Source organism: Alternaria alternata (assembly GCF_001642055.1).
Source record: "Alternaria alternata strain SRC1lrK2f unplaced genomic scaffold CC77scaffold_12, whole genome shotgun sequence".
Lineage (NCBI taxonomy): Eukaryota > Fungi > Ascomycota > Dothideomycetes > Pleosporales > Pleosporaceae > Alternaria > Alternaria alternata.
Window position 1 is genome coordinate 881,349 of NW_017306201.1, and position 24,784 is coordinate 906,132.

General features: G+C 51.4%; 8 protein-coding genes across 8 annotated transcripts; 4 read left to right on the forward strand and 4 right to left on the reverse strand.

The window, feature by feature from the left end:
- Positions 1 to 165: 165 nt before the first annotated feature.
- CC77DRAFT_145490 (mannosyl phosphorylinositol ceramide synthase SUR1) lies at positions 166 to 1,802 on the reverse strand. Its single transcript, XM_018530276.1, has 3 exons — positions 1,011 to 1,802; positions 847 to 961; positions 166 to 799 (listed from the first exon to the last, which is right to left on the reverse strand). The coding sequence occupies exons 1-3, from the start codon at positions 1,328 to 1,330 to the stop codon at positions 233 to 235; spliced, it is 1,002 nt and encodes a 333-aa protein (XP_018385345.1). The 5' UTR covers positions 1,331 to 1,802; the 3' UTR covers positions 166 to 232.
- Positions 1,803 to 3,220: 1,418 nt separating this feature from the next.
- On the forward strand, positions 3,221 to 8,243 carry CC77DRAFT_1009615 (hypothetical protein; the record flags this gene model as incomplete). Its single annotated transcript, XM_018523607.1, has 7 exons — positions 3,221 to 6,417; positions 6,522 to 6,576; positions 6,672 to 6,770; positions 7,300 to 7,448; positions 7,598 to 8,030; positions 8,089 to 8,116; positions 8,167 to 8,243. 7 exons carry the CDS (start codon positions 3,221 to 3,223, stop codon positions 8,241 to 8,243), a joined length of 4,038 nt encoding a protein of 1,345 aa, XP_018385346.1.
- Positions 8,244 to 8,414: 171 nt separating this feature from the next.
- On the reverse strand, positions 8,415 to 9,164 carry CC77DRAFT_1041247 (hypothetical protein; the record flags this gene model as incomplete). The annotated part of the gene is made up of 2 exons (XM_018527231.1): positions 8,415 to 8,896; positions 8,943 to 9,164. 2 exons carry the CDS (start codon positions 9,162 to 9,164, stop codon positions 8,600 to 8,602), a joined length of 519 nt encoding a protein of 172 aa, XP_018385347.1. The 3' UTR covers positions 8,415 to 8,599.
- A 174-nt stretch (positions 9,165 to 9,338) lies between these two features.
- On the forward strand, positions 9,339 to 11,843 carry CC77DRAFT_1021266 (AMPKBI-domain-containing protein). Its single transcript, XM_018525230.1, has 3 exons — positions 9,339 to 10,416; positions 10,503 to 10,579; positions 10,866 to 11,843. Exons 1-3 carry the CDS (start codon positions 9,424 to 9,426, stop codon positions 11,596 to 11,598), a joined length of 1,803 nt encoding a protein of 600 aa, XP_018385348.1. The 5' UTR covers positions 9,339 to 9,423; the 3' UTR covers positions 11,599 to 11,843.
- A 555-nt stretch (positions 11,844 to 12,398) lies between these two features.
- CC77DRAFT_937834 (HET-domain-containing protein) lies at positions 12,399 to 13,271 on the forward strand (the record flags this gene model as incomplete). Its single annotated transcript, XM_018534573.1, has 1 exon — positions 12,399 to 13,271. A coding segment is annotated over one exon (873 nt), but the record flags the coding sequence as incomplete, so codon positions are not given.
- A 959-nt stretch (positions 13,272 to 14,230) lies between these two features.
- On the reverse strand, positions 14,231 to 15,987 carry CC77DRAFT_1021269 (alpha/beta-hydrolase). The gene is made up of 4 exons (XM_018525231.1): positions 15,662 to 15,987; positions 15,391 to 15,602; positions 15,026 to 15,209; positions 14,231 to 14,951 (listed from the first exon to the last, which is right to left on the reverse strand). Exons 1-4 carry the CDS (start codon positions 15,785 to 15,787, stop codon positions 14,469 to 14,471), a joined length of 1,005 nt encoding a protein of 334 aa, XP_018385350.1. The 5' UTR covers positions 15,788 to 15,987; the 3' UTR covers positions 14,231 to 14,468.
- A 328-nt stretch (positions 15,988 to 16,315) lies between these two features.
- On the reverse strand, positions 16,316 to 18,158 carry CC77DRAFT_1095629 (hypothetical protein). The gene is made up of 2 exons (XM_018529802.1): positions 17,382 to 18,158; positions 16,316 to 17,327 (listed from the first exon to the last, which is right to left on the reverse strand). Exons 1-2 carry the CDS (start codon positions 17,771 to 17,773, stop codon positions 16,355 to 16,357), a joined length of 1,365 nt encoding a protein of 454 aa, XP_018385351.1. The 5' UTR covers positions 17,774 to 18,158; the 3' UTR covers positions 16,316 to 16,354.
- Positions 18,159 to 19,257: 1,099 nt separating this feature from the next.
- CC77DRAFT_936984 (Pkinase-domain-containing protein) lies at positions 19,258 to 24,302 on the forward strand (the record flags this gene model as incomplete). The annotated part of the gene is made up of 4 exons (XM_018534525.1): positions 19,258 to 19,837; positions 19,889 to 20,869; positions 22,323 to 22,392; positions 22,445 to 24,302. 4 exons carry the CDS (start codon positions 19,258 to 19,260, stop codon positions 24,300 to 24,302), a joined length of 3,489 nt encoding a protein of 1,162 aa, XP_018385352.1.
- Between the last annotated feature and the right edge of the window lie 482 nt (positions 24,303 to 24,784).

Here is a 24,784-nt window from a genome sequence, read left to right on the forward strand (position 1 = left end):
GGACTTTCCCCCCCACAAAGCAGTTAAAACAAGCTAGGAAGGCGTTCTACCCTCGATCAAATAATATGGATAGAAGCGAAGAAAGAAAAAAAAGATAATAAGCGTAGAATAAGAAAGCCAAAGTGCGAGGCGGCCGCGATTCGACTGAAACTCCGGTGAAATGCAAGACACGTGATACGGACATAACGCTCAAACAATGCAATGCGCAAAACTGTTCTCAACAGTTCCCTTCTTAAACCTCATGGCGATCGTCCAGCTCGAAGCTTCTCTTCTGACTGATGCGGCGGTAAAATGGCATCCTCTGGTTGAAGAGGCGCATCTTCGGGCTGCCGGGGCCAGTTGATCGCTTGTTGAGCACAAAGAACTTGTACAGCATACCCAAGATTGTGAAGCCAACCACGAATCCAAGGATCGTGACCAGCAACCAGTGCTTGGCGAGCCAGAAAATGATCTTGACGTCTGTCCTGTGCCAGCTGTTGCCAAGGTGGTGGGTGAAGAAGGACCAAGGGTGGTTGTTGTATTCCTCAGGGAAGAGAATGCGGACACGGTTTTCGTCGACGGGGGAAGCGTTGTTGTAGTGGCGCCAGACAAGAGATAAGAAGAGGGGACCGGTGGATGCCATGACGGTGATGTAGGGGAGGGGCCAGCGACGGTTGTAGTCGGTCAGAGAGTCAATGGCCTTGAGGAAGAAGGGGTGGCGGGGAACGGCGCCCATGGCATCGTTGGAGATTCCGGTGGGGATTGTGCGGCGGACCCAGGCTGGGTAGGCGAGAAGAGGGTCGAGGCTGCGGTTGCATCCCTAAGATTGTTAGTATTGGTGTGGTTGATAGAGGGAGTTGTACGTACATCGTCCAGGTCAATGTAGATTCCACCAAAGTGGTGCAGAACAAAGTATCGAATGGCATCAGCGCGCTGAATGGGGTACGGGTAGCCGTCGAAAGTCTCGAGGAACCATGGGTATCTGAGCAGGTTAGTATTACGCCTTGTCGCGTCGGAAGTTTACAACATACTCAGCAGCGATAAACTCGCGCGACTTCTTGTCGGTCCACAGCTTGTACTCGTAGTCGGGGTGGAGATCCAAGCAGCTCTGTTGAGGGCCCTTCCAGTGCGCCGGTATGCTCTCGTTGATGTACGTCTGGTGAATGATCTTGGGAATCAATTGCGGCGTCTCATTGATAGCGCTCGAGTTGGGCGCAGGGAGCTCTCCGCGGAGAATAGCATCTTCGCGACCAGAAGCGATCAGAAGACCGAGCAGTGTCCATACGCTGTGCACTGCGAAGCCGAGGACGACAATGGTGACGAGCAGGAAAATGGTGACGCCTCTCCGCATGGTTGCTGTTGTTGTTCTCTGTCTCCTTTCCCTCGGGGGAGCGTCGTGCACGGGCTGTGTTGGTGAAAGAGAGCCGAAGTCGCGATAACGGTGTAGAGATAAGGTATTAAAAGAGGTACGAATCAAGCATCCGGCAAGCAGCAACGTCCGTCTAGTACTTGGCGGGAGAGGGAGAGAAGAAGAGCAGAGGCGTGAGACAAAAGATGGGCGTCTGCTGCGCGCGCTCTAGAAGGAGGCAGTGCTCGGACTGCCCAATCTCGCTTATCCCGCAGACCCCTGTGCCTGACCGATCTCCAGACGCACGTTAGCGCGGGACGCTCTTGCCCCCTCCAGGCACTTCACATGTTAACACGGTGCGAGATGCGACCACACCGGCCTCGACCGTTGCGGTGAATGTCCTGTCGTGTTGCCTTGCTCCACCATGCCCGATTTCAATTTCACTGTCTAGTCAGCACCTGCAGCCTCGTCTCACACACTCTCGCACCAAGCTCTACACTCGGTCCTAGTCGCGAGAGGCTGTGTCGTGAGGCATTTCCGTCCCGCCTATGACGCGCCCTTGCAGCACACTGCATCTCCCACATTCGCTTCCCACACGTTTCCCACCTTCTTACGCGTTCAGCTAAGAGTAGCACAAGAGTTCACTTACGTCTACCAAGAAGCCGCGCATTACCCGCGGTAAGCCAGCAACCGCTGCGTACTACAACGCCTCACTAGCTGTTGCTAGGGTGTTTGGCGGGCAAATTTGCTTTTACAACCGCGGTTAGTGGAGCATGGCCCACCGAACTGGACAAAACCCAGCTATGGTAGGCTAGTCGAGTGTTCGACTGCAGCCAGTGGGGTGTGAGTAGTATGTCGCGGTTGTTACTTGAACTGGTATTGCAACCTGGACTGCTATCGCGATCCTGGTACTTGTTCGAGAGACTCCACGGCTGGAAGCGAGCTTCATGACGTACGAACCAAGACTAGCTGGTCTACACAATGACGATGGACGTTCGAATGTAGATAGTCCCGCGGCAGAAGTGCTTCCTTGCACAATGGGCTTCCGGTTTGCGCACTACGAGGCTCTCCACATACAAGCAGCCCTGTTTGATTTAGCGCAATCTTGTTATTCGGGATACCTCCTACACAGACACTACTCAGACTACTCCATCACGACTACTTGTATTTTGATATTTTAGAGAACATGAACTCGGATCTTGTTTTTCCATGGTTGTCTTTCGCCTCGGCGTCCGTTGTAAGGTTTGCCAGCAATCGCACCACTGATATGTTTTCTCTCCAGGCCGTCCAGTACAGTTCCGTGCCGCTCACCCGCTTGTGCTATTGTTGGCTGTTTGCGAGGATGCTGAGGCATATGAAGCTTGAAACAACGATAGAAGATTGAGTGAATAAGATTCATGCCCATTGCGAGTTAATGATCCAGATGCATAGTGAGGTGGTTTGATCATCCTTCGTTAGGCAGTGAACAAGAGCTGAAGCAGAAAGCGCCTCACGTGGCGCAGCCCACTGCTTGGCACACGGCACGCGCTTGTGCACCGAACGTCCCCACGACGTCGGCAGTATTGCTGGAACGACATCAACACCTCGAATGCATTTAGAGTTTTACGACCATGATTCTTCGCACAACTCATAGGCAGGCGTGAGATCAAAGTACTGACATACAGCAGCGATGCACACATCAGGTCATTCGCGCCCCCAATATGCACAAGCGATCAGACCCCTCGTTGTCTAAGCCACTCTGCCTGTCCACCTCACTGAATCAGCTCTAGCACTCAGCCTTCCTCCAACAACAGAACATTACAGCATCCTCGACTTCATCAGTTGCGGGCAGTACAGGAACGCTTCGATATAGTTCTCACCACTCGCCATAGCGCCTACTTCGAATGCATCTCGATGCGGCTTCTACAGATACAGGCCAACGGCAGCTTCAGCCTTGTCAATTACGATAGCACCTCCATCCCGCCGTACGCGATACTGTCGCACACTTGGAGCGAAAACAACGAAGATGAAGTGAGTTTTTCCGACATGCGCAACGAGACAGGGAAAGACAAACGCGGTTATGCCAAGTTGAAGTTCTGTGCTGAGCAGGCTACCAAAGACGGCCTCGAGCACTTCTGGGTCGATACTTGCTGCATCGACAAGTCAAGCAGCGCAGAGCTCTCGGAGGCTATCACGTCCATGTTTCGTTGGTACAAGAACTCGGCCCAATGCTACGTGTATCTTGCAGATGTCACGACAAGGGAAGAAAAAGTCGATCATGAAACGCTTGATCACGAAGCGCCCGATGTCACTTGGGTTTCGGATTTCCAGACCAGCAGATGGTTCACTCGAGGCTGGACACTCCAGGAACTGCTTGCCCCCCGCGTTGTCCTCTTTTTCTCTCGCGATGGAAGGCTGCTTGGTGACAAGTCCAGTCTAGAGCAACATATCCACGATGTCACGTCTATCTCCATCTCTGCCCTCCGAGGAGCCTCCCTTGATAGCTTCTCTGTGGAAGAGCGTATGTCATGGGCTAGGAGCCGTATCACGAAGCGTGAAGAAGACAGTGCATACTCAATGCTAGGGATATTTGGTGTCAGCATGGTGCCAATATACGGCGAAGAGAAGGCTGCTGCACTTAGGAGGCTTCGGAGAGAGATAAAGGAGGCTGCCCAGGATGAATACGGGTTCTTGGACAACGTAGAGAGGTCAGCAGCCGTGCAGTCATACCAGAGGCAAGACCTCATGAAGTCGCTGCAATTTGATCAAATTGGCGCACGCGATGCGACGATCAAAAACGCCCATGCCAAGACATGCAAGTGGTTGTTGCAAAAATCAGAACACATTGAATGGCTTGACTCAGCGAGACTGCCCATTCATCACGGCTTTCTATGGATCAAAGGAAAGCCAGGAACCGGGAAATCGACATTGATGAAGTTCGCTTTGGGTCAGGCCCGCGAATCAACGAACAAAAATGTTGTGATCGCTTTCTTCTTCAATGCAAGAGGCGCAATCCTTGAAAAGACTATCATGGGGATGTACAGGTCACTTCTACTGCAGCTTCTCGAGAAGGTTCCCAAGCTACAGTGCACTCTTGACTCGTTAAGTCTGTTATCGTTGACTGACATCAAAGATTATCAATGGACCAGATACTCGCTCGAGGACCAGCTTCAGCAAGCTGTATTGAGCCTCGAAGAAACACCCATGATTTGCTTCATCGATGCCCTTGATGAGTGCGAACAATGGCAGGTCCGGAGCATGCTGTCGTTCTTCGAGCACCTTGGCGAGCTCGCAGTATCATCCGGTAGGTCTTTCCGAGTCTGCCTGTCGAGCAGGCACTACCCTGAAATCACGATTCGCAGGGGCATCAGCTTAGTGCTTGAGGGACAAGAAGGCCACAACCAAGACATCAACAATTATCTTGAGAGTGCATTAAGGATAGGTGACAGCGCATCGGCACAAAAGATTCGAAACGATCTGCAAGAGAAGAGTTCAGGTGTGTTCATGTGGATTGTGCTCGTGGTAGATATTTTGAATCAAGAGTATGATGGTGGCCGGATGTACGCTCTGGAACGAAGGTTGAAAACTATTCCTGCCGATCTACACGAACTGTTCCGTGACCTACTCACACGCGATTCAAACGACAAAGAAGAGCTAATACTGTGCTTACAGTGGGTGCTTTTTGCTAAGACATCGCTGCGACCTGAGGAACTGTATCTTGCAATCCTTGCTGGTACTGAGCCTGATGCAATCGCCAGCCTGGATCATCAGGATGTCACACCAGATACAATCAGACGGTTCCTACTCAGATCGTCTAAGGGTCTTACTGAGATTATCAAATCCGGGGATAAAACAGTACAGTTCATACATGAGTCAGTGCGAGACTTCTTACTGAAGGACAATGGCCTCAGCAAGATCTGGCCTGAGCTAGAAAGCAACTTCCAGGGCCAGAGCCACGAACGACTAAAGCGATGCTGTCACAACTACATCAGTATGGACTCGGTCGTATTTTGGAAGCCTCCAAGGAACCAACGGAAAGCCTCAGATAACTTAGCGAGCCAAGGCAGACCAGTAGGATATTCCTTCGTAGAGTTTGCTGTCGACAGCGTACTCTACCATGCGGAAGAAGCAGGAGGCAGAGGCATCTCCCAGGTGGACTTTCTCGACAGCTTTCCGCTTCGTCGATGGGTCAAGCTCGACAATCTGTTCAACGGTCCAAGACACAAGAAAGACGTCAGTCTGCTCTATATACTAGCTGAGCATAATATGGCGAATCTCATTAGAGCTCTCGGCACAGCAGCCAGCTGTTGTGTGGATCTTGAGGATGAGTCCCACGGTTGTCCCCTTTTCGCCGCAACTGTTACGTGCAGCGAACAGGCTCTCGAAGTGTGCTTAAAATCCATCGAGGTAGAGCCAGCTCATAGAAGTCTTATTGCAAAAGTCCTCGACAAACAATGTGAAGTACGGCGCGAAACTGGGTTTATGTACTCGAAGTCAAAAGGCTTTCTCATGAATGCGGCAGATCTTTGGAATGATAGGGTTCTCGCACTTTCGGTTGCATCAAGGAGGTCTGGGGTTTATTCGCAAGACTCGGAGAATAGCAAAGCGCTGTATTGCGCTTTATGGCTGGAGTGGGAGATGTCTGCAAGGACGATACTTGCTGTGGACCCTACGTTGGTCAACAGTAGAGATCAGCAAGACAATACTCCGCTGATTGTAGCAGTAAAGCGAAGAAATCTAGCTATGATGAAGCTACTGCTAGAAAATGGTGCTGAAGTGAACGCAGACAGTAGACATGGCACGGCACTCTATGTGGCTTCTACCAACCACTTCGAAGAGGCTAAAGCGCTGCTACAAGATAAGGGCGCCGTGCGTCATGCTCCGAGTGGTGAACGCGGCACCGCAATGCATGCAGCTCCAGTCAATGGACGCAGAGAGATCGCGGCGCTGCAACAAGGGCAACCCGCACCAAAAAAGAGAAGAGAAATCGTAGCGCTGCATCAGAAGCAAACTGCACCCGAAGAGAGAAGAGAGATCGTGGAGCCACAGCATGAGCAAACTGCACCTGAAAAGAGAAGATTGAAAGGACTTCTAAAAAGGATTTGGCCGCGGTAGGTTGCATGCTGCGATAGCGTGACTCTCGGGGGCATCGTGTTAAGACCACATTGTCAACTGTACTAGATATCTGTACTTGAATGCTTGATATGTCTCCTAGATGTCCATTAAGGGCTTTATGGCAGGCCTTTTCCCAATATTGTTACCATCACGAGGTTTGTCATCTAGTTTCGCCTCATGATACCACGTGGCTTTGTACATTTGAGCTGGCGAACTACCACGGAAATCACCTTGACTGATAGTACAAAAGGAAGACATTCATCTCAGACGTGACTTGTTGAGAGCAGACTACACCACGATCGTTTTACCAAAAGGATGTTTCCTGCTCCTTTGTAGAAGTGTGTGTACGGTGAGTGAACGATTACTTACCATCGTAGTTCTTGCCATGCATCGTGCAAGGGAAGAAGCGGTCGAGCGCGCCAATCTTACCAGGAAGCAATCGCAGTCCGAAGACGCGATCTCTCTAATTCTCTCACCTTACCCAATTTTATACCTTGGACAGCCCGCGCACGACCTATCGATACCCACCAGCAATGTTTCACCCTACCTAAGCCACTTCTTGTTAGAGCACCAACATAACGATCGATCCCAATGACTACCATCGCGAGAGTGTGGGCATGCTTTGCGGCGGTCGTCTCTCCAGCGCCGATCTTGATTGCAACAACGTTGCCACAGAAAAGCCCAGTCATCTATAGCGAACCCAGAGGAGATCGCACAATCTTCGTCGTATTATCGAAACTCTGTATATGTGTGTTGTCGGGGCTGGTCGGTTCGTCACACTGCAGAATGCATCTTCTCTAGACATCTGTTAACCACCACGAGTAGGGCATCGCATACATCTCCTGAGCAAGTCAGCGAATCGCCTTACGTTGACGCAGATCTACATCTTTGCACTCTATACCTTTTCTATCGGATTCGTCTTCTCTGCCGCGGTCGTCAACGATGGCCTCGGTCTTACTACGGATGGTAGCTGCAAAGCTTCGGTAATGCTATGTCTTATGTTCTATGCAGCCAGCAAAGTATCAATGTCAGTCGATGGTCTTTACAAGCCATTTGGATATCGTTTCAGCTTCTGCTGACATTCACGACTTGCAGGTATCTCTTCCTCGTCGAGCGGGCTCACATACTGCGGGCTCCTTACGCACCCCGATATAAAGACTTATTATGGTTGCTCAGCACGATCGCCATAATTGTGTGTCTGGGTGCCATCTGTATCGTCGGCATCGTCTCGCCCAAATACGTACTTTCAGAGGTGGATGGACGCTGTCGTATAGGTCTCCAGCGTTACGCAGCCATCCCACTGTTGACGTGCGACATTGTCATCAACCTCTACCTTACAACTGTTTTCATCTATCTTCTGAGCCCTCTGGTCAAGGATAATACAAGCTCCGGTAATGGTGTTGTAAACCGGGTGACACTGTGCATCAGCAAGGCTTTGGGTCGAGTACAGCAGAAAGCCACCATGGACCTTCATCGATCGAACAAAGCGCTCGTCGAGAGAGTCGAAACTCTACTCCAGAAGACCTTGATTGGATGTGTCTTGGTCATCCTGCCCACTGGCGGTAACCTTGCGGCTATATGCATTCTGGTTGGGAAGGAATTAGCTTTTGTAAGTTCAGATCTCGATAACCCAAACGAGGCATCCCGATCTAACATCTTGTTTCCAGATCTGCCTCACTTTATGCACCTTTGATGGTATGTTCGCTGCTATCAGCCACCGAACCCTGCTGATGCAAACATGACAGTCACATGGGCTGCCATAGTCTTTCACTGGCTTACCATCGTCGGTACTGACGAGAACGAAGGTGCCACCCCAGCGTAGGTCTCACCAAAAAATGCAACCAGCAATTAAATCGTGTACTGACTGATTCCAGTCCGCAAAGCCGGCAAAGTGGCAGCCAACAACCCGGAATACCTTTGCAACCACAGACGGAACCTCTACGAAAGAAGCCAACCTTGCTCACACCAACTGACTTGGATTTGCTATCGATCGATGCAAAGGATGATGGTGGCACAAAAACCACAAACAAGTTCGAATTCGGCCTGAGTCAAACGGCAACACCATCACATTGCGGACCCAGTTCACAAACAGAATCGCATTGGAGAGATTCTGGACATTCTACTCTGGTGTCTGATATGAACATGTCTAACAACGCCGTTGATCCGCGTTGACCGCGTTCAAAAGTCTGAATCCTCCTCTTCGATAATGGCTTGAGAGAGTAGACCTCGCCTGCGAGGCCCGGCCACCTTTTTCAACACTACAGGGGTTGCACTCGGTGAATGGTCGATGGAATCCTCCTTCTTCACACGTCGCGCAGCTCTGTACTCCGCGGCTGTTCTTCCCTTTTCAGGCTCCCTAGGAACAACGGGTGTATCGATCTTGAGAGTTGATGAAAGAAACCTAAAGATAACAAAGAGGACGGTGCCGGTGATGCATCCTATAAGGCTGGCTGTTCCGAGGTAGACGTATAGTGTCTGTGTAATCAGTATCAATATAGGAAGGAGATGACAAGCTGATTACCTCTATTCTCTCCAACCACTTGACGCTGAATGGTATGGACAGCACTCTGATGATTGCCTGTCCAAGATGGATGAATGGCAGTAGGAAGAAAGTGATGACGTTGTAGAATGGCAGCAATAGTATGATGACTAGATTGATGGCTTTACTGATGGGAAACCAGATTACGCGTGCCAATGCCACTGAGACACGCGTGGCAATGTCGAGGACCGTTCGCGCGTCCATGGCGGCCGACGCGTTGATGTGTCGGTGTGGTTGTGGGATACTAAGGCGACGCTGGACAGGGCCGACTAGCCCCACGATGGGTGTCATTGGCTCGTGCGGCTTGGAGGCTATCGGCGATTGACTGGCATGGAAATCTTGACCCCTGTGTGCCGCTGCAGCTCCATCCAAGTAGGCCGGCCTAGTAATAGCTTGACACCTGGGTGGCACGCTCTCTGACCTCTATCTGTCGTGATCTACCCATGCACTCATCGTGCCTGTGATGGGGAACCAGAATTCGCGGTCGACGACGCCCACGTCGAACCCGCAATCGCCCATCAACAATGCCGCGGGCAACCACCACCACAACGTGACTGCATCACATGGCCATGACCGACCGCATAACCACCACCACCATCTCCCCCATCTCCACCCCCCACACAGCCAGCATCACTCGGCCCGCCGCCGCGAATCCATCCAGGCACTGAGTGCAGCCAAAGCGCCTGCAGCTCCCAGCGTGAGCCTCGAGAACGCTGAGAGCCATCCCACGTCGGCCCGCCCCATCTCGCGTGGGAGGGCACAAACGGTAGGGACTAGCACCAAAGCCGTCACCACACAGCTGCGCGCTGCTCAGGACCTGTACAACACCACCCACAGCACCCGAACTGGCGACAATATGGGGAACGAGCAGAGCAGCCAGAAGGGCGGCGCGCACAGCCACAGGGATAAAGACAAGCACCATGTCTCGCCCCGCGATGCGAACACCACCCCGCCGTCACAGCCTGCCGCTGCCATTATACCTGATACCGCAGCTCAGCAACAACAAGCTGTCGAAGCTGAAGCTGAAGCTGCACCCGAAGTCTCCGCACGCCCACCCTCGCCTACCCTCCCCGTCGATGTCCCCTCGTCTGCCTCGCATCCAGACCCCCGCGCCTCGTCTCCCTCGGACCTCCCATCACCAACCTCCGCCTCCATAACAGCCGATTACCTCATTCCAGCCTCGGCCTCACAGTTCTCCCGCCCGCCGCGCCTGCCCCTGCCTATCGAGGAGGAAGTGCACACGCCCGGCAGCCCCATCATAGCGCCGCAGGAGCTCAGTGGATTCAACGGGGTCAGTGAAATATGGACACCTGTGCACGAGAGCGATGCCGATGGTATGCTGCCGAGGCGCAGTTCCATGGTGAGCAGTACGACGGCTGGGGAAGACGAGGATGGGGATTTGGGCGAGGAGTTTAAAGGCAGTGAGGGGAGGCCTACGGTTCCTACGTTGATTGAGGTATGTTGAATCTCTCTCCCGATTCTGCTTAGAGTGGTGGTGGTGGTGTTTAAAGAGATTTATGCTGACGTTTGGGGGAAAAATAGTGGGAAGGTCCTGGGGAGCGTGTATATGTCACGGGAACTTTTGCGGGCTGGAATCGCAAGTACAAGTTGCATCGCAAGTAAGTGGTACCGGTTTCCTTGGAATGTCTCGGAGCATGGACTTTGCCTGCATCAGCCGCACGGGTAGATGCAGGGGATGGTGGGTTGGAGAGGTGGAACCACGTTTTTCATTCTCTCTGCCTACATCTGCCTGCACATACCCGTTGCCTGCACTCTCCCGTTTGGTGGCTCCCTAGCTCCACTCGGGCTGAGACTCGGTCAATCATTCCCAGCAGGCTTGGACTATATTCGATGACTGCCTCTTTCGAGGTCACACTGCACACCGGCAATACTGACACTCTATAGCGGACCCAGCAAGAAGAAAGATGCCCTCTCCGCCTACGTCTCCGTCACCCCAGGAACCCACCACCTTACCTTCCTCGTCGACAACGACATGCGAACATCCGACAAACTTCCCACCGCCGTAGACTACACCAACATCCTCGTAAACTACATCGAAGTCCCCTACCCAGAACTCACACCCCTCCCCGCCAGCCCGCCAGCCGCCACCGCAGCAACAAACGACCCTCTAGATGACTCTATAACACCCGTCCAAGAACGCGAAGCCCCTGTTGGCATGTACCCGCCCCAAGTCCTACCACCAACCCCACCCCTCAACGCAACCGCCGACCCCACAACCGCAAACCCCATCCCAACCGTCACCGCGCCCCCCATCGATTCCAAACCCCCAGTCCCCGAGCCAACCAAGAAATACCACCAAAACATACCCCGCTACCTCCTCGACCTCGACGCTCCCGAAGAATCCTCGCGCTACGCCCGCAGCAACGCCATGACGAATAACTTACCTACGCCACCTACTTTGCCCGGGTTTTTGGGCAAGAGTATTCTGAATGGGACGACGCCGATGAAGGATGATAGTAGTGTGTTGATTCATCCGAATCATACTGTTTTGAATCATTTGGCGACGAGTAGTATTAAAGATAATATCTTGGCGACGAGTGCGACGACGAGGTATAAGCAGAAGTTTTTGACGACGATTATGTATAAGCCTAAAGAGGAGGGTGGGGAGGTTTACTAGGGGAGGGGATTGAGAGAGAGGAAGGGAGAGAGAGAGAGAGAAGGAGTGTGTGTGAGAGAGAGAAAGAGGTGCATGGGAGAGGTGGATGTGTCTCGTTTCTGCGCCTGATGTGTGTGTGAGCTTCGGCTTTCCGGTGTTAGTGTGGGCTTTGGCTTTCTTTGCCTATTGTGTTTTACTGTATCGCATTTCCGGGTTCTTGGGGTTCTGAAGAAATGTTTCCTGGGAGCTTGGGAGTTTTTTTTTTTCGGGAGGAGCATACACGAGAGCTATGAGTTTACGGATTTCCTTTTAGGTTCAATACCCCTTGCGGTAGGTTGTCCTTTTATCCGATTGTGGGAGCGCACAACAAAAAGGAATGTAAAGCAATGATTTTGACGTGTTGTTTGGCTTTGCTGTTTTTGAACGAAAGACTAGTTGCGAGCGTGAATGAGGGGGACTCGAAAGACTGACATCAGCGAGTCGCAGAAAGTCGCGAGCCTTACTGATAGGGAGCTGGTGTTGTCCGTAATGAACTAACAACAAAAGTCGGTATCCGGACACCTCTACTTTGTCAAGATGTAAGTGCGGCACTTCGCACTCTTATCGCTCCAAAAACGGGAAGATGCAAGGTGATCTGACAAGGCGCGTTGATGATTGGATCAGGCGTTCCCCTCACTCAGCCTTGCCGCATGTAAGCTATCTACTCACCAGCAGATTGCTGCCTGTCCAACCACTCGACCGACCAACGCTCTTTCGCGTTACAATCTTCAAGTTTCACTCAATTTTACCTACACTTCGTGGCTTGATCCAATCAGCACAGCATGAACGCATATGCGTATCGAGCACTCGAGGGCCCGGAATACATCAGACTCATTGTGCTGCAACCAGCTTTGTCCAAGGCCACACCTCTACGAATAGACTTTGTTTCATCAAAACTCGAAGATGTCGAAGGAGATTACGACGCTGTTTCTTACACGTGGGGAGAACCAGTTTTGACGTTTCCCTTATATGTTGGCGAGGACGGCATGCAGGTCTACGTTACGGAAAATCTCGATCGGGCACTTCGATACCTACGCTACGAAACTCGCGAACGACTGCTTTGGGCTGATGCTGCGTGCATCAATCAGAAAGATAATGAAGAAAAAGCGATTCAAATACCTTTAATGGTCCAAATCTTCCGAGGTGCGAGGAGAGTGATGGCTTGGCTTGATCCTGGCGGCGATACTACGGTCGAGCAGAAAGGCATGCGTTTACTAGACCGTATATCTCGACTATCCAACACCACCCGAACGGACAGATCATACAAACATTTCAGCACAGTCCTGCAATTCCTCAATCTTCCCTGGTTCAACAGACTCTGGATAGTACAAGAGGTTGTCTTCAATGTAGAGGTCTGCTTGATATGTGGTGAAATGGAACTCCCCTTTTCCCGACTTGTCTCTGCGCTTTCTATCATAAAACGTGAGGATTCATGGCACGAGCCTGGTGGCGAGGCAAAATCGGAAGCCATTGTGGAGATTGGGAGACTCTGGAATATCTATTCGCTCTTTCGCGAGAACAATACTGAAGAAGAAACGGCTGTCAGAGGTGAAACCCAGATTCTTCCCTTGCTGGAGAAGTTTGGGTTGTACGAATGCACTGATCCACGGGATCGCATATTCGCCTTGTGTAGTATGGCCAACGATGTAAGACCTATTGGAGACTGGGGGGAAACAGACGTTAGTTACCTCAAGTATTTCTCCACCATGACAGAAGACGACCCAATCCGCATAGATGTCAACTATTCGCTGGGTGTACGAGAAACATACGAGGCTTTTGCTCTTGCTTGTTTGATGGAAGCAACGAGCGCGACGCTGATTTGGACAGCCCTGCTTACGCGTCGACACTCGCCTCCACCGATCAATTGGCCTTCTTGGGTACCAGATTGGCGGGTTCCACCACAAAAGATAAAGCGAGGATGTTGCCTTGAAAGCGAGAGTTCTGATTACCACGTACGCAGAATTGCACCAGGGATCCTCTGCGTTAGCGTCCCCGTTACGAGATCTATCCTGGACGGGAAAGAAAAAAAGCTCTATACTGTCAACTTTAAGATCTCGAAAGAGACAAAGCGTCCTCATATGTCATTTGACTCCCAACTTTCGCAGTTGTATCAAATGCTTCAAATACCAGAGGCTGTACAAGGTGCCCATCCACTCCTATTCGAGTTGGCGTCGATACCTCGGAAGCTAAATCCGATGACTTTCCCCAATCTCCTCGTCGAGATGATCAAGGAATATGTGCTTGATTGTGGTGATGAAGACCAGCAGTTCTACTCGAAGCTCGAGGACTATCTTGCTAGGATATCAATAGAGCCTAATCTGCAATGTAGTCCAAAACCGTCTTCTGACTACATTCAAGGCTTCATAGAAGAGTTGGAACAAGCTCTAGCCAACGAAAACACCTTATTTTGCTTTCGTGATCCAGGCACTGGAGTGAACTCGGTCGGCTATGGGAATGTGGCACTCGAGCTTGGTGATTTACTTCTGCCTCTACACAGCCGTCTTTACAGAATGTACAGAGGTGATCTCACGGCCAAGCACGTGTTGATGCTTCGACCAGTCTACACAATGGATACTTTGAATGGCGAAAAGCAGGTCTACAGGCTGGTTGGGGATGCCCGTATATTCGATCCGACTGAGGTATTGATGAGCATAGAATACGAGAGACAATACGAGGCTCTGCTAGCGAAGAAGGATTCGAAATTCGGCAAATTCTTGAGAGAGATGCGAAAAGACCCGAAAGCTCTGCTTTCCTCCCTTGAATGCCAGACGTTCAACCAGGTGGTATATCTAGCTTAGGATATCAAGGGCAAGGCACCCACCGAATGCGTCCAGTTCACCTATCCAATTTAATCAAGCGCCCATTTTACTTCTGACAAAGGCCTCAGTATCATCCAAAACCTCTTGCACACTCTTGATAGTTCCAGGCGGAAACCCAATGAATCCATGCGGCGCTCCATGATAAATCTTGACTATACTCTCATTCCCCCACATCGCCCATTTCGCCCCCATCATCACGCTATCATCCAACAACGGATCTTCACTACCACACGTAAACAGAGCAGGCGGTAACTTCTTTCCACGGAGGTCAGCCCAGAAAGGTGAAATGGAGGGGTCGCGGCGCTCAGCTTCCGTGGTGTTGGGAAGCAAGGCGTCAATGTAAGATTTCATCACGTCGTGGTCGATGACGAGATGTGTTTCGTGGTGCAGAACGTGGGGCAGGAAGGACGACATGTCGTAGCAGCCAAAGTGGAGGAGGAGGCCTTTGAATGCGAAACTTGGCATCGTCTCGAGGAGATGCATGGCGACGAGGCAGGCGAGATGGCCGCCGGCGGACTTGTATGTTGTTAGCACAAGCAATTCCAACATAGCTAGGACGAGACGAGAAGACAATAGAAGGGGAGACTTACCTCACCGCCAGTAAACATGAGCTCTCCACCAAAAACTTCAGGTCCGTTTTTGACTAGCCATTCTGCGGCGTCGTAGCAGTCTTCTGCGCCTGCAGGCCAGGGGTCTTCGGGCGCGAGGCGGTAGCCGATTGATACGACCGTTACTTCAAAGTGGTCGGCTTGGTATTTCAGGTAGGGATCTTGGCTATCATAGCTTGATTAGTTCTTCTTTCCTTCTATTTTTGTCGTCATTCAAAACCTGATTCTCCTCCATCCATTCCTCATTTGGAATTCTGGGTCTACGAAGAACCGAACAATTTACACCTAACTACATGCACTGGCGTATCCGCATCTGTAGTTAAGAACGAAGAGATTTAGTAACTTACTAAGCCTCGCTCATCAATACCCATCCTCCGCCATGGATGTGCATATGTATCCCTTTGCTCTTTCCACTACTTGGTTTAAACACTCGATACGGGATCTCCCGTCCAGTTTCCCTGGAGGGAAGAGAACCATTTACACCTTCGGGCAAGACGACGGGCTTGGCAAGGGGAGTTTTGCCTTCCCAGCGCATTTGACGGTACGCCGGGGCTCCGACCTATCGACCATCGTGAGCGAGAAAGGGGCTAAGGGGGAGAAGAGGAAGACACGGCGTACCTCATACCATCTCGGTCCATCAGCCCAGATCTTAATCAACTTCTCGTTAAACTCGAGTGTCTGCTTGTCAATCGTGCTACGGTCAAACTTCACCGCGGGGATCTTGACGTCGGATTCTAGTGACATTGTTGAATCTCTATGTTGTTTGCTTCCTTGCTCTTTCTTCCCAGGTTGTTTCAAACCTTTGCAGAGGAGTTTTTGTTCAGAAAATGAGGTCACAAAAAAGTTCGGAGAGCAGCGAAGTGTATAGGAAAGTATATAACAAACAAGTTAATAGCAATCATCGATTGTTACGTTACATGTCACATCGGGGCCCGCCAACGGCCATACCACGAGCTCTGGCTATCAAAGTGGGGGCGGGGTATTTCGTATAAACCCGGCCCTACATAGCTTGTAGTAAGTCGAGTTAACCGCTTTCTGGCGCGTCCTGGTTGGACGAGTAACGATTCTTTACCTCCGAAGTATGTACGGTACCTGCATTTTCGGGTTACTGTTTCGGATGACTCCGGGTGGTTGTGGTACGAGGGTTCGTGATAGGAGTTCGGTGTCTTTGCCGGTATCGGCGTCAACTCTCGCTACTCCGTGCAACATTTATGCCGATAGCATACATTACACCCGTGGAGACAACGAGCACGAGCTATGATATGAAAGTCTGAAGGAATCGAAATAGGTGTATTAATAGAGGAGAGTAATCTATCGCGCAGGTTTCGCCTGCAGCCTTCCTGTCGCGACACCCATGTGCCCATTCATTTGCGCTGCTCCACCACCCTTCCCCTTCCGTCTCACCCGCCGCTCGTCTCTCACAAACAGACTCTTAGCCATTGAAACCGCAATAATCGCTGTACGGAAGGGATACATGACAACGTCCCAAGCCACCTGCAACATGTAGCTGATAGTACCAGCAATCCAGCTCAGCGTCATAGCAATCACGCCGGGCCGCTGACCAGTCCTGGCAGCTGCGGCAGCCAGGGCAAGTGCATCTTTCAGTCGTGCTTCTAGATCTTGAAAGCGGGCTTCGATTTGCAAAGATTGTGCCATGTGTCTCTTTTCGTAACGCCTGACTGCGCGGTTTAGAGCATCGAGTTGGAGTTGGGTTGTTTGTCGGACTTCTGCGCTGAGTTTCTCTACGTCTACCTCGTTGTTATTGTTATTGGTGGTTTGCACGCCATCGACGCGACCCTCTAGTTCGGATATCCGCTGTGAGAGTTGTTGTGTGTCTGCTGATCGAACTGGCTCCCTTGGAGCTTCTCGGACGATGCGCTGGAGGTGGAGAATGCGCTCTGTCCGCATCTTGATCAGGCGGTTAACGGGTGGAATCTCTGCGATGAGAAGGAATATACTGAGGTTGGCGTCGGATACTATGCCTTCGGCGCGCATGAGTTGGCCGCGAATGGTGTGCATGAGCAGGGCGCCGAGTAGAGGACCTAGGAAGCAGCCAACGAATGCTAGCATCTCTGATCGCTTCAATGCTTCGCGGGCTTCTTTCTGCGCTTGCGAGGCCGGCGCGTTGATTGTAGTGTGGAGCTTTGGATCTTGCGACTCTCCTACAGGCTCCTCAATGCTCTCCGGCGCATCCTCGTCTTCCTCATGTATCGTGTCGTCGTATGTCGCGTCATCTACATCGTCGTTTAGGTATCGTCGTTGCTGTGCTTCATGGTACCAGTCCCTGCATCGCGTTAGCTATGGAGTTCACGTGTAGTTACTGCATTGCTGCACTCACCATGGTACTTTGACACTCCAATGTAGAAACCACCCCGCTAATACCAGTATCAAAACGTCTGTAGCGACGTCTGCGCCGTTGTCTACTGTCAGCCCAATGATGGCAGGCACGACGGCAGCCACAACAGGCAGCGCAAGCCACCGTGACGGCTCATCCGAAGTCGCATGTTTGTCCATGTCATTCCTCCCACTCGTTCTGAGCAGGCTGTCGCTAGACGATCGCAACGAATAGCGCGAGTCGGACAGGTCGGAAACGAGGGAACTGCGGCGTCGAGGGGGTGCTGTAGGTGGAGTGGAAGGCCGCGCACCCTCAGCAAACGTGGCGGCGCGGTTCAACATCCTCTGGCGAAGTTGAGGGTGAATGCCTTGTCCATCGGCCGGCGCAGTGTCCATGACGGACCTCCGGGAACTGGTTGGCGCTGGGAAGAAGCAACGTGGAGGACAGCGTTGTCGATCGGTGCCTAGATGTCGCTTCAAGAAGGCGCGACGTGACAGAGATACGGATCACCTGATCGCGATGGTTGCAGGCGCCGTGGAAGCATGGCGGAGGCTCTGGTAATGCTCCCACGTACTAACCAGACGGTCGTGTGCCGTAGTGGAAGACGCCTCGGAGCGAGTCGTTTGTCTTACGTCATGGCTTGTTTGGGTCAGTTGTAGAGCTGGGTCCCTGTCCGACCTCCCTCACGACATGCGCTATCGCCCAGCCTTCAACATATTGGCAGACTCATCCGGGAATCCTTCGCGGCGTCCAGGTGCTGTCAAGTGGTGTTGACCATTCCTTGTATCTCCGGGCAATCAGACGATGGCAACCACTTCGACCATGCCGCACGTGTGGCGACCTACTGCTGTGTAACCCAGCATATCTTGCGGGGATCAAAGAGACGACAAAGCGCTGCAGAGACTCGTGCAAGTCTCAAGGGCAGTATATCATTCGATGAACACAAATTTTTGTTGATATACTCATGCCTGGTGCTTCTTGCCTGAACGCGACGATTCATCGCGCAGCTTCTCATCCACCAACACTCACTTTCGGACTCCGATTGCGATAGATACATCCAAAACTTGGCACCTCAACACCGGTTCCTGGACGCATGTCACTGCAGGGCTGGATAATCTGGATAAACCCGCCACGTACAACCCGACCTGCAACCATGCCATAGGTGCGGGGACTCAACACCTCCTTTCCCATTCCTCTATTCTCTGATTGCTCCTGTTACTTATCACAGACATGTCTCGTCTCCTTCTTGTTGGTTTTCTATTCAGATGTCGTCTTTTCGTGGTCTTTCTCTATTCAAACCCAAATGCGGAGTAGTCGAGGTCTCAGCACCATCACCACCACAGCACAGCAACCAGATATTGCGAGCACTAGGCACCGCCGTGCCGAAGCGATGGATCAGTGCGTTTCAGAAAGACTGTGATTGACGTTGGCAAGCGCAATAAGAGAGATGCCATGCGAGCGACAGATTGGCTTTCACCACTCAAGTGAACGTAAGTCGACCAAAAGATCCTATTGAGCCGTATTGAAGCTTGAGACATCGGAATTTCCTATTGAGCCTCCTACATACTCGGCCATAGCATGGAGTGATGAAGTCCACAACGCTGCTTGTCGACTGCTCACTACTCTGTTTCTTTTTCCTCTCGTTACAATCTCTTTCATATCTTAAGATCCCAACGCAGCCTAACAATCTATCCTGGAGACAGTAGCATCAACAGGTCCAACGAAATCCCTTCAACGACGGTTACATTCCTGGACTGGATCTAGGCCTCCGAGTTTACAACATCACAAGAGACTGTCTACCTTCTTCTGTTTTTTCCTCCTTTTTACACCAAGTTACGCAGAGGTTGTAATGGATCCAATCTCGGCCATGATGGAGTTCATGACTGCCCACCCAGAATTCTTCGGACCAAACGCCCCTCTCTACCCCTCCGCCATTCTCTTCCCTGCTTTTGCCTTCCCGTCTTGGCTCCTCTGTATGGCCCCTATGATCTGGCATTTCCGCCAAGCCAACATAGCGGCCGGCTCCCTCATCCTTTGGATCATCTTAGCCAACTTCTTCAACTCTATCAACGCACTCATATGGCCTCGCGACAACGTACAGGAATGGTGGGACGGTGCCGTCTGGTGCGACATCCACGTTCGTCTCCAGGTGGGTAGCTATGTTGGTATGACAGCTTCGGTGGCTCTGGTCATACGCAAGCTTGCCATTGTCATGGACACGAATAACATGACAGTTTCGACAAGCCGGAAGAGTAGGATCTGGGCTAAGATCTGGGAAGTCGTTTGGTGTTGGGTTGTGCCAGGCTTCTTCATCGCCCTTTACTACGTCGTACAACCCGCTCGTTTCTTCATCTACGGCATCGTAGGCTGTATATCGGCCCATGACAGTTCGTGGCCTAGCGTCGTCTTGGGCTTCATGTGGCCAACCATCGGCATGTTATTCGCTTCTTACTGGGCTTGTAAGTCTCATCTGTTCCCCCAACATCACCCCAACTAATCACGCCCGGCAGCCCTACTCGTCTACCGTCTCTACCGCTACCGTCGCGAATTCCACCGTCTAGTCGCCTCCCGCAACACTACCTCATCACGCTTCGTCCGCCTCTTCATCCTTAGTCTAGTCGTGGTCCTTGTCTACCTGTCCTACTCCATTTACCTCCTCGTCGACATATCATCATGGATCACAACGCCTTATTCCTGGTCTTCGGTCCACGATCCCGAGACTGTCAACAACATCGTAAAGATTCCCGTCATGGGTACTGTTAGCTTCGAGAAGTGGGTCCAGGTTGCGACCGGATATGTTACGTTTTGTCTGTTGGGTACGGGGGTTGATGCGAATGCGCACTATAGGCAGGTATTGGTGAGGATGGGGGCGGGAAGGATTTTTCCTAGCCTGTACGCTCAATCTGGTGACAGGAGGATGCCGAAGAGGACTTCGGCTGCGAGGGCTTGGACCTCGAATGTTTCCAGCAAGGCGAAGAGTTTGCTTTGGTCCAGCAGATCGGGGTCAACACTTACCGGATCAACCATCACCGGATCGACCATCACAGACTCCACGAAGGACACTTCCGCCGACTTTACAAGCCATGAATTCGTCGGCCTAGACTCCATACCCCGGCTACACAGCATCACGACGCAAGACACATTGCTCTCACAGAAGAACAACGCTTCGACCTCACCCGTCCCATCCACACCCACACCACCACAACCCTCATTCTTCCGCCGCTACTTTGCCCGACCTTCTTTCCACGGACCACTGCTACCCCTCTTCTCGCATCCCAGTATCGCTGAGATTCCTACTTCGAACCATACTTGCGCCACTGACACGAGCGAGTCGATCTCCTCGTCCACGACTATCAAACCACCAACTGGTGTGCATGCGCGTGCCTGGGCTGAGGAGACTTTGCCTTCTTCCTCCATTGAGGGTCATGTAGTCGGTAATAGTGTACACGTTGTGAGGGAGGTTCAGATGCGACGGGATGAGAAGGCTGGGAGTGAGTGTGAGGTAGAGGGTAAGGAGATGAGGGATTGGGCTTGAGAGGACGTGGTTGATGCAAGGTGAAATGCGACTGGTTGGCCGTGGGAAGATGGTTTACTTCATTGTGGTCGTGGTGACTGCAGATGTTTTGACATGATATATCAGGTATCTTTCTTTCCTTTCCGTGGTAGCATAGTGTAGTAATGAGACTTTTGCGAAACCAATCCGTGCAGAGATATCTCTATTGATCATGCATGGGTGAGTACTCGCACGTCACACACTTGCATCGAATCCCTCTCGACCGGCGGTAGGCAATGAAGATTGGTTATCGATAAGTGGCATCACAATTGTTTGAAGGAGAGCATCACATTCCTAGCATCCCTGTCGGCTAAGACTCAGGTCGCGCACATTGCACCATTTTCACGAATTGTCAAATCAAGATCACACACAGAAGGAGCGATATTGTCGTGAAGCATTTTTGATTCCGTTATCGCATGTCCACATGGCGACGCATCAGTCAAAGGCAAGCCTCCGCAAGAGGAGGGCTCGCCGGTGTTAGAGTGACCGTCGTAATCAGTGTTCAGATAAACTCCCGTGAGAACCCAATGTGCCATTCAGGCGATTGACCAGCATTCCATAGCGTTCCCCAGTCCAGCACAGTCGTCACCCTCCGGAGTAGTAATTGAAAGCTCGCGTGCCGCAATCCGCCGTATGACGTAACCTCAAGGTTGGATTGCGCAATGTAGTCAAATAAGTTGCGAGCTGGTCGGAAGGTCGTGCGTAGAAAACGTGTCGTTCAGTGATCGTGATCGTTCAGAACTGAGGTTGGAATTGCTGAGATTGAGGGGCGAGACGTTTATTTGCTAGAAACATTTGTTAGATTCGGACGAAACTGGTGGCGGTGATGTGGTGAGAACTTACGAACGAGCCCTAGTCTTTCTTCTCTTGCGCTTGAGACGTCGAACGCGCTTCTTCCTCCATTTGGCTCTCATCTTGTCGGCGGGCTGTGGTATGAGGTCAGCGGCTGTGCAATTGACAAGTCTGGAGTTGATGGCGAGTGCAGGTACACTCAAAGAGCAGTCATTGCGCTCAATTGAGTGTCGCAAGCGCCGCCATGGCTGGCTGGATATAACTTACATTGCTGTCGAGATGAGTGTCGTGAGTGTAGAACAAAGGTAGGAGCCGAGCTGGTCGAAATACCTAGGTGGGTGCGGGGCTCGCTTAGCTAGAACGGCTTAGCGCCCAGCCCTGGAACAGGCGCCAAGAGGAGTTCACGCGCCGCGTCACCTGCCTTACGTCAAACCTCATTCATTCACCGACATCATTCCGAAGCAGCGTTATTTCTTGTGGGGTAGCGTTGTGAGATGGCGGGCGAGGTAGTCGCAAGGCTGCTTGTTCAGGTCGCGGGCGAGAACGCACATGGTAAGTTGGTGATTTTCGAATCATGATCAGCAAACTAACGTATGCAGGAACGCACGGAGGCACGATCGAAGTATGTGGGAACGAGCAGTTCTATCTTGGGAGGGATCCAGAGCTCTGGTGAGCGCTGTATCCTAAGCTTGATATGATCTTGTTCTAATCCTACTCTCAGTCGCTACTCGTGGAGCGACGACCTCACTATTTCAAGGAAGCACCTGCGCATCCATTGCATTCTATATGAGCAGGACCCAATTGCTAAGATCGCCCCGTTCGTTTACGCGACCGATCTGTCCGCAAATGGCACCTACCTCCGAAAGAGTAACTCAGAATACACTGCATCGCAAGATGCGCGTATTTTGATGGGTCCAAGGAGCACCTTCCTCCTGGAAGACGGGGATGAGATACGCATCTCCGACACCATCACTTTAGTCTACTACTCGAACATACCAGCAGAGCTTGTCAAGTTTACCGCCATTCAGGAGCGGGAGAGACAGACATTTGCATCGCGCTACCTCCTTACTGGACGTTTGCTCGGCCAGGGTGGTTACGGCAAGGTACTAGTGGGCATCAACCAAGAGACACAGCGGCAACTTGCATGTAAGATAATCCGACTGGACAAAATGTACGACACATTGGCAATGTCAAACTTGCAGGAATCGGAGAGGAGACAATTGCCAAAACGAGTTACCAATTGCTTTCGCGAGTTCGATATTCTCAAAGACCTTGGCCATCCCAACGTCATCGCCATCGAAAAGGTTTTCCGAAGTAACAACACCATTTACATTTTTGAAGAGCTTGTCACGGGGGGTGACCTCTTTTCCTTTATTGAGTTCAAGGACGGCCGGATTGATGGTCTACATGCCGCGTTTATCATCTACCAGGTCTTGAAGGGAATGGAGTATCTCCACGATCAGGACATCGTACACAGGGACCTGAAGCCAGACAACATACTCATGTCATCTCTTGAAGATGGTGCTCGCGTCGTCATTACCGATTTCGGCAGTGCTAGATTCCTGCCCGGAAAGAACAGCCAAAATCCACCACAAAACAACAAGTATCACCGAATGTTCTCTTGCGTTGGTACCTTGGAGTACATGGCGCCCGAGATACACCGACTTAACAAGGCAATCCCAGTCGATGATGGCTACTCAAAAGCTGTCGACATGTGGTCTATTGGTTCAATTACGGCTACTGTACTTACCGGCGACTTGATGTTCAGTGATCGTAGACACCCGGAGTACGATACCAACCCTCGCGGGGTGATCTTGGGTCTCGCAGCTATCTGTGACCTTAGTAACCTGGACGACCCTCATCACCCGTTGTGGGCCAATATCGGCTATCATCCAAAGGACTTCATCAAAGGTCTGCTCGTCCTCAAAGAGGAAGAGCGTATGACAGCATCGGAGGCTCTGGCGCACGAGTGGTTCTCTTCGTATGCTGAAGACTTTGATAAGCTGTATACGAACGCGACTGCAGATTGGGAACCCAGAGAGAAGAGCCTCGATCTTGTCGAGATTATCCCCAAGTCGCTATATAACCGCGCTGCAGCAAATCTCATCGGCGGTGTTCAGAGTCCAGGCATCAATTCGCAACACTGCCCTTTACGTCAGTCTCAAAATACGTATAGGATGGTCCAGTCGGCTCAACGATGGCGTGGAAGAACTCCGTTGCCATCGATCATGCAAGACCATGAGGCAGTTCAGTTCGCCAGTCAAGTACAGGCCTCATCTAACGACGAACGAGGTATGTATCGTTTCACTGAACATGCAGACGATGACAGTGATGGCTCTGAAAAGAGCTTGAACGGGGTTATGAACGACTACTCACAGCAAGAATACTACGAACATCTCCCGCCGCCCCCAGGACACGACTCTGTTCTAGTGAGCGAGACACCCATTGACGTGTATCGCCAATCGCAGCAGATTAAAGATCATGGTCAAGATTCCGTTCTGGTTCAAGAGACGCCGCCTGAATTCCTCTGCCAGCATGTGTATCTATCGGATGATGATGTATCGGTCTGCGATCTGTGAATCTGTGATGATGCGGCGAATATGGATGGTGATGCGCAAGCTCCAAGCAAGCGAAGGAAGGTCTCGCATTATACCTGCTGAGCTCCGCTATTTGATCTTCGACTAATCTACAGAGGGACTAATAACTTTATGCAGCAGCTGTGAGGGTATGGCAGATGTGTATATTTCTCAAGACTACTTCTTTCTGATACAGATATCTTTGATTACTGATATTGATCATGTCACCAGGACGTGTTCTGATGTTGTTCCTCCTAGTCTGAAGTACCATAACGCATAGACAACGTGCCTTTCAAATTTTTCGCATCACCATCGACACCTCGCTAGGAAATTTGATCCGCATAGTCCAGAGAGGAAGTTTTGTAAAAGTTGCCAAGTCATCGTCTCGCCTACCATGTTATTCAGACATCGAAAGCTTTTCAGTTTTCTTGCTAAGATTCATAGATAGACGTGCAACCAACTTTAACAACGCTGGCGATTTCAAC

Excerpts from the sequence above, each read along its gene's own strand:
- CC77DRAFT_145490 (XM_018530276.1), bottom strand. The coding sequence starts at position 1,330 with ATGCGGAGAGGCGTCACCATTTTCCTGCTCGTCACCATTGTCGTCCTC. Across the intron at positions 962-1,010 it reads CGCGAGTTTATCGCTGCTGA|ATACCCATGGTTCCTCGAGA; the intron begins GTATGTTGTAAA and ends TAACCTGCTCAG. Across the intron at positions 800-846 it reads TCTACATTGACCTGGACGAT|GGATGCAACCGCAGCCTCGA; the intron begins GTACGTACAACT and ends TAACAATCTTAG.
- CC77DRAFT_1021266 (XM_018525230.1), top strand. The coding sequence starts at position 9,424 with ATGGGGAACCAGAATTCGCGGTCGACGACGCCCACGTCGAACCCGCAA. Across the intron at positions 10,417-10,502 it reads CGGTTCCTACGTTGATTGAG|TGGGAAGGTCCTGGGGAGCG; the intron begins GTATGTTGAATC and ends GGGGAAAAATAG. Across the intron at positions 10,580-10,865 it reads AAGTACAAGTTGCATCGCAA|CGGACCCAGCAAGAAGAAAG; the intron begins GTAAGTGGTACC and ends GACACTCTATAG.
- CC77DRAFT_1021269 (XM_018525231.1), bottom strand. The coding sequence starts at position 15,787 with ATGTCACTAGAATCCGACGTCAAGATCCCCGCGGTGAAGTTTGACCGT. Across the intron at positions 15,603-15,661 it reads ATGGACCGAGATGGTATGAG|GTCGGAGCCCCGGCGTACCG; the intron begins GTACGCCGTGTC and ends GATGGTCGATAG. Across the intron at positions 15,210-15,390 it reads GTATTGATGAGCGAGGCTTA|CCAAGATCCCTACCTGAAAT; the intron begins GTAAGTTACTAA and ends AAGCTATGATAG.
- CC77DRAFT_1095629 (XM_018529802.1), bottom strand. The coding sequence starts at position 17,773 with ATGGACACTGCGCCGGCCGATGGACAAGGCATTCACCCTCAACTTCGC. Across the intron at positions 17,328-17,381 it reads TGGAGTGTCAAAGTACCATG|GGACTGGTACCATGAAGCAC; the intron begins GTGAGTGCAGCA and ends AACGCGATGCAG.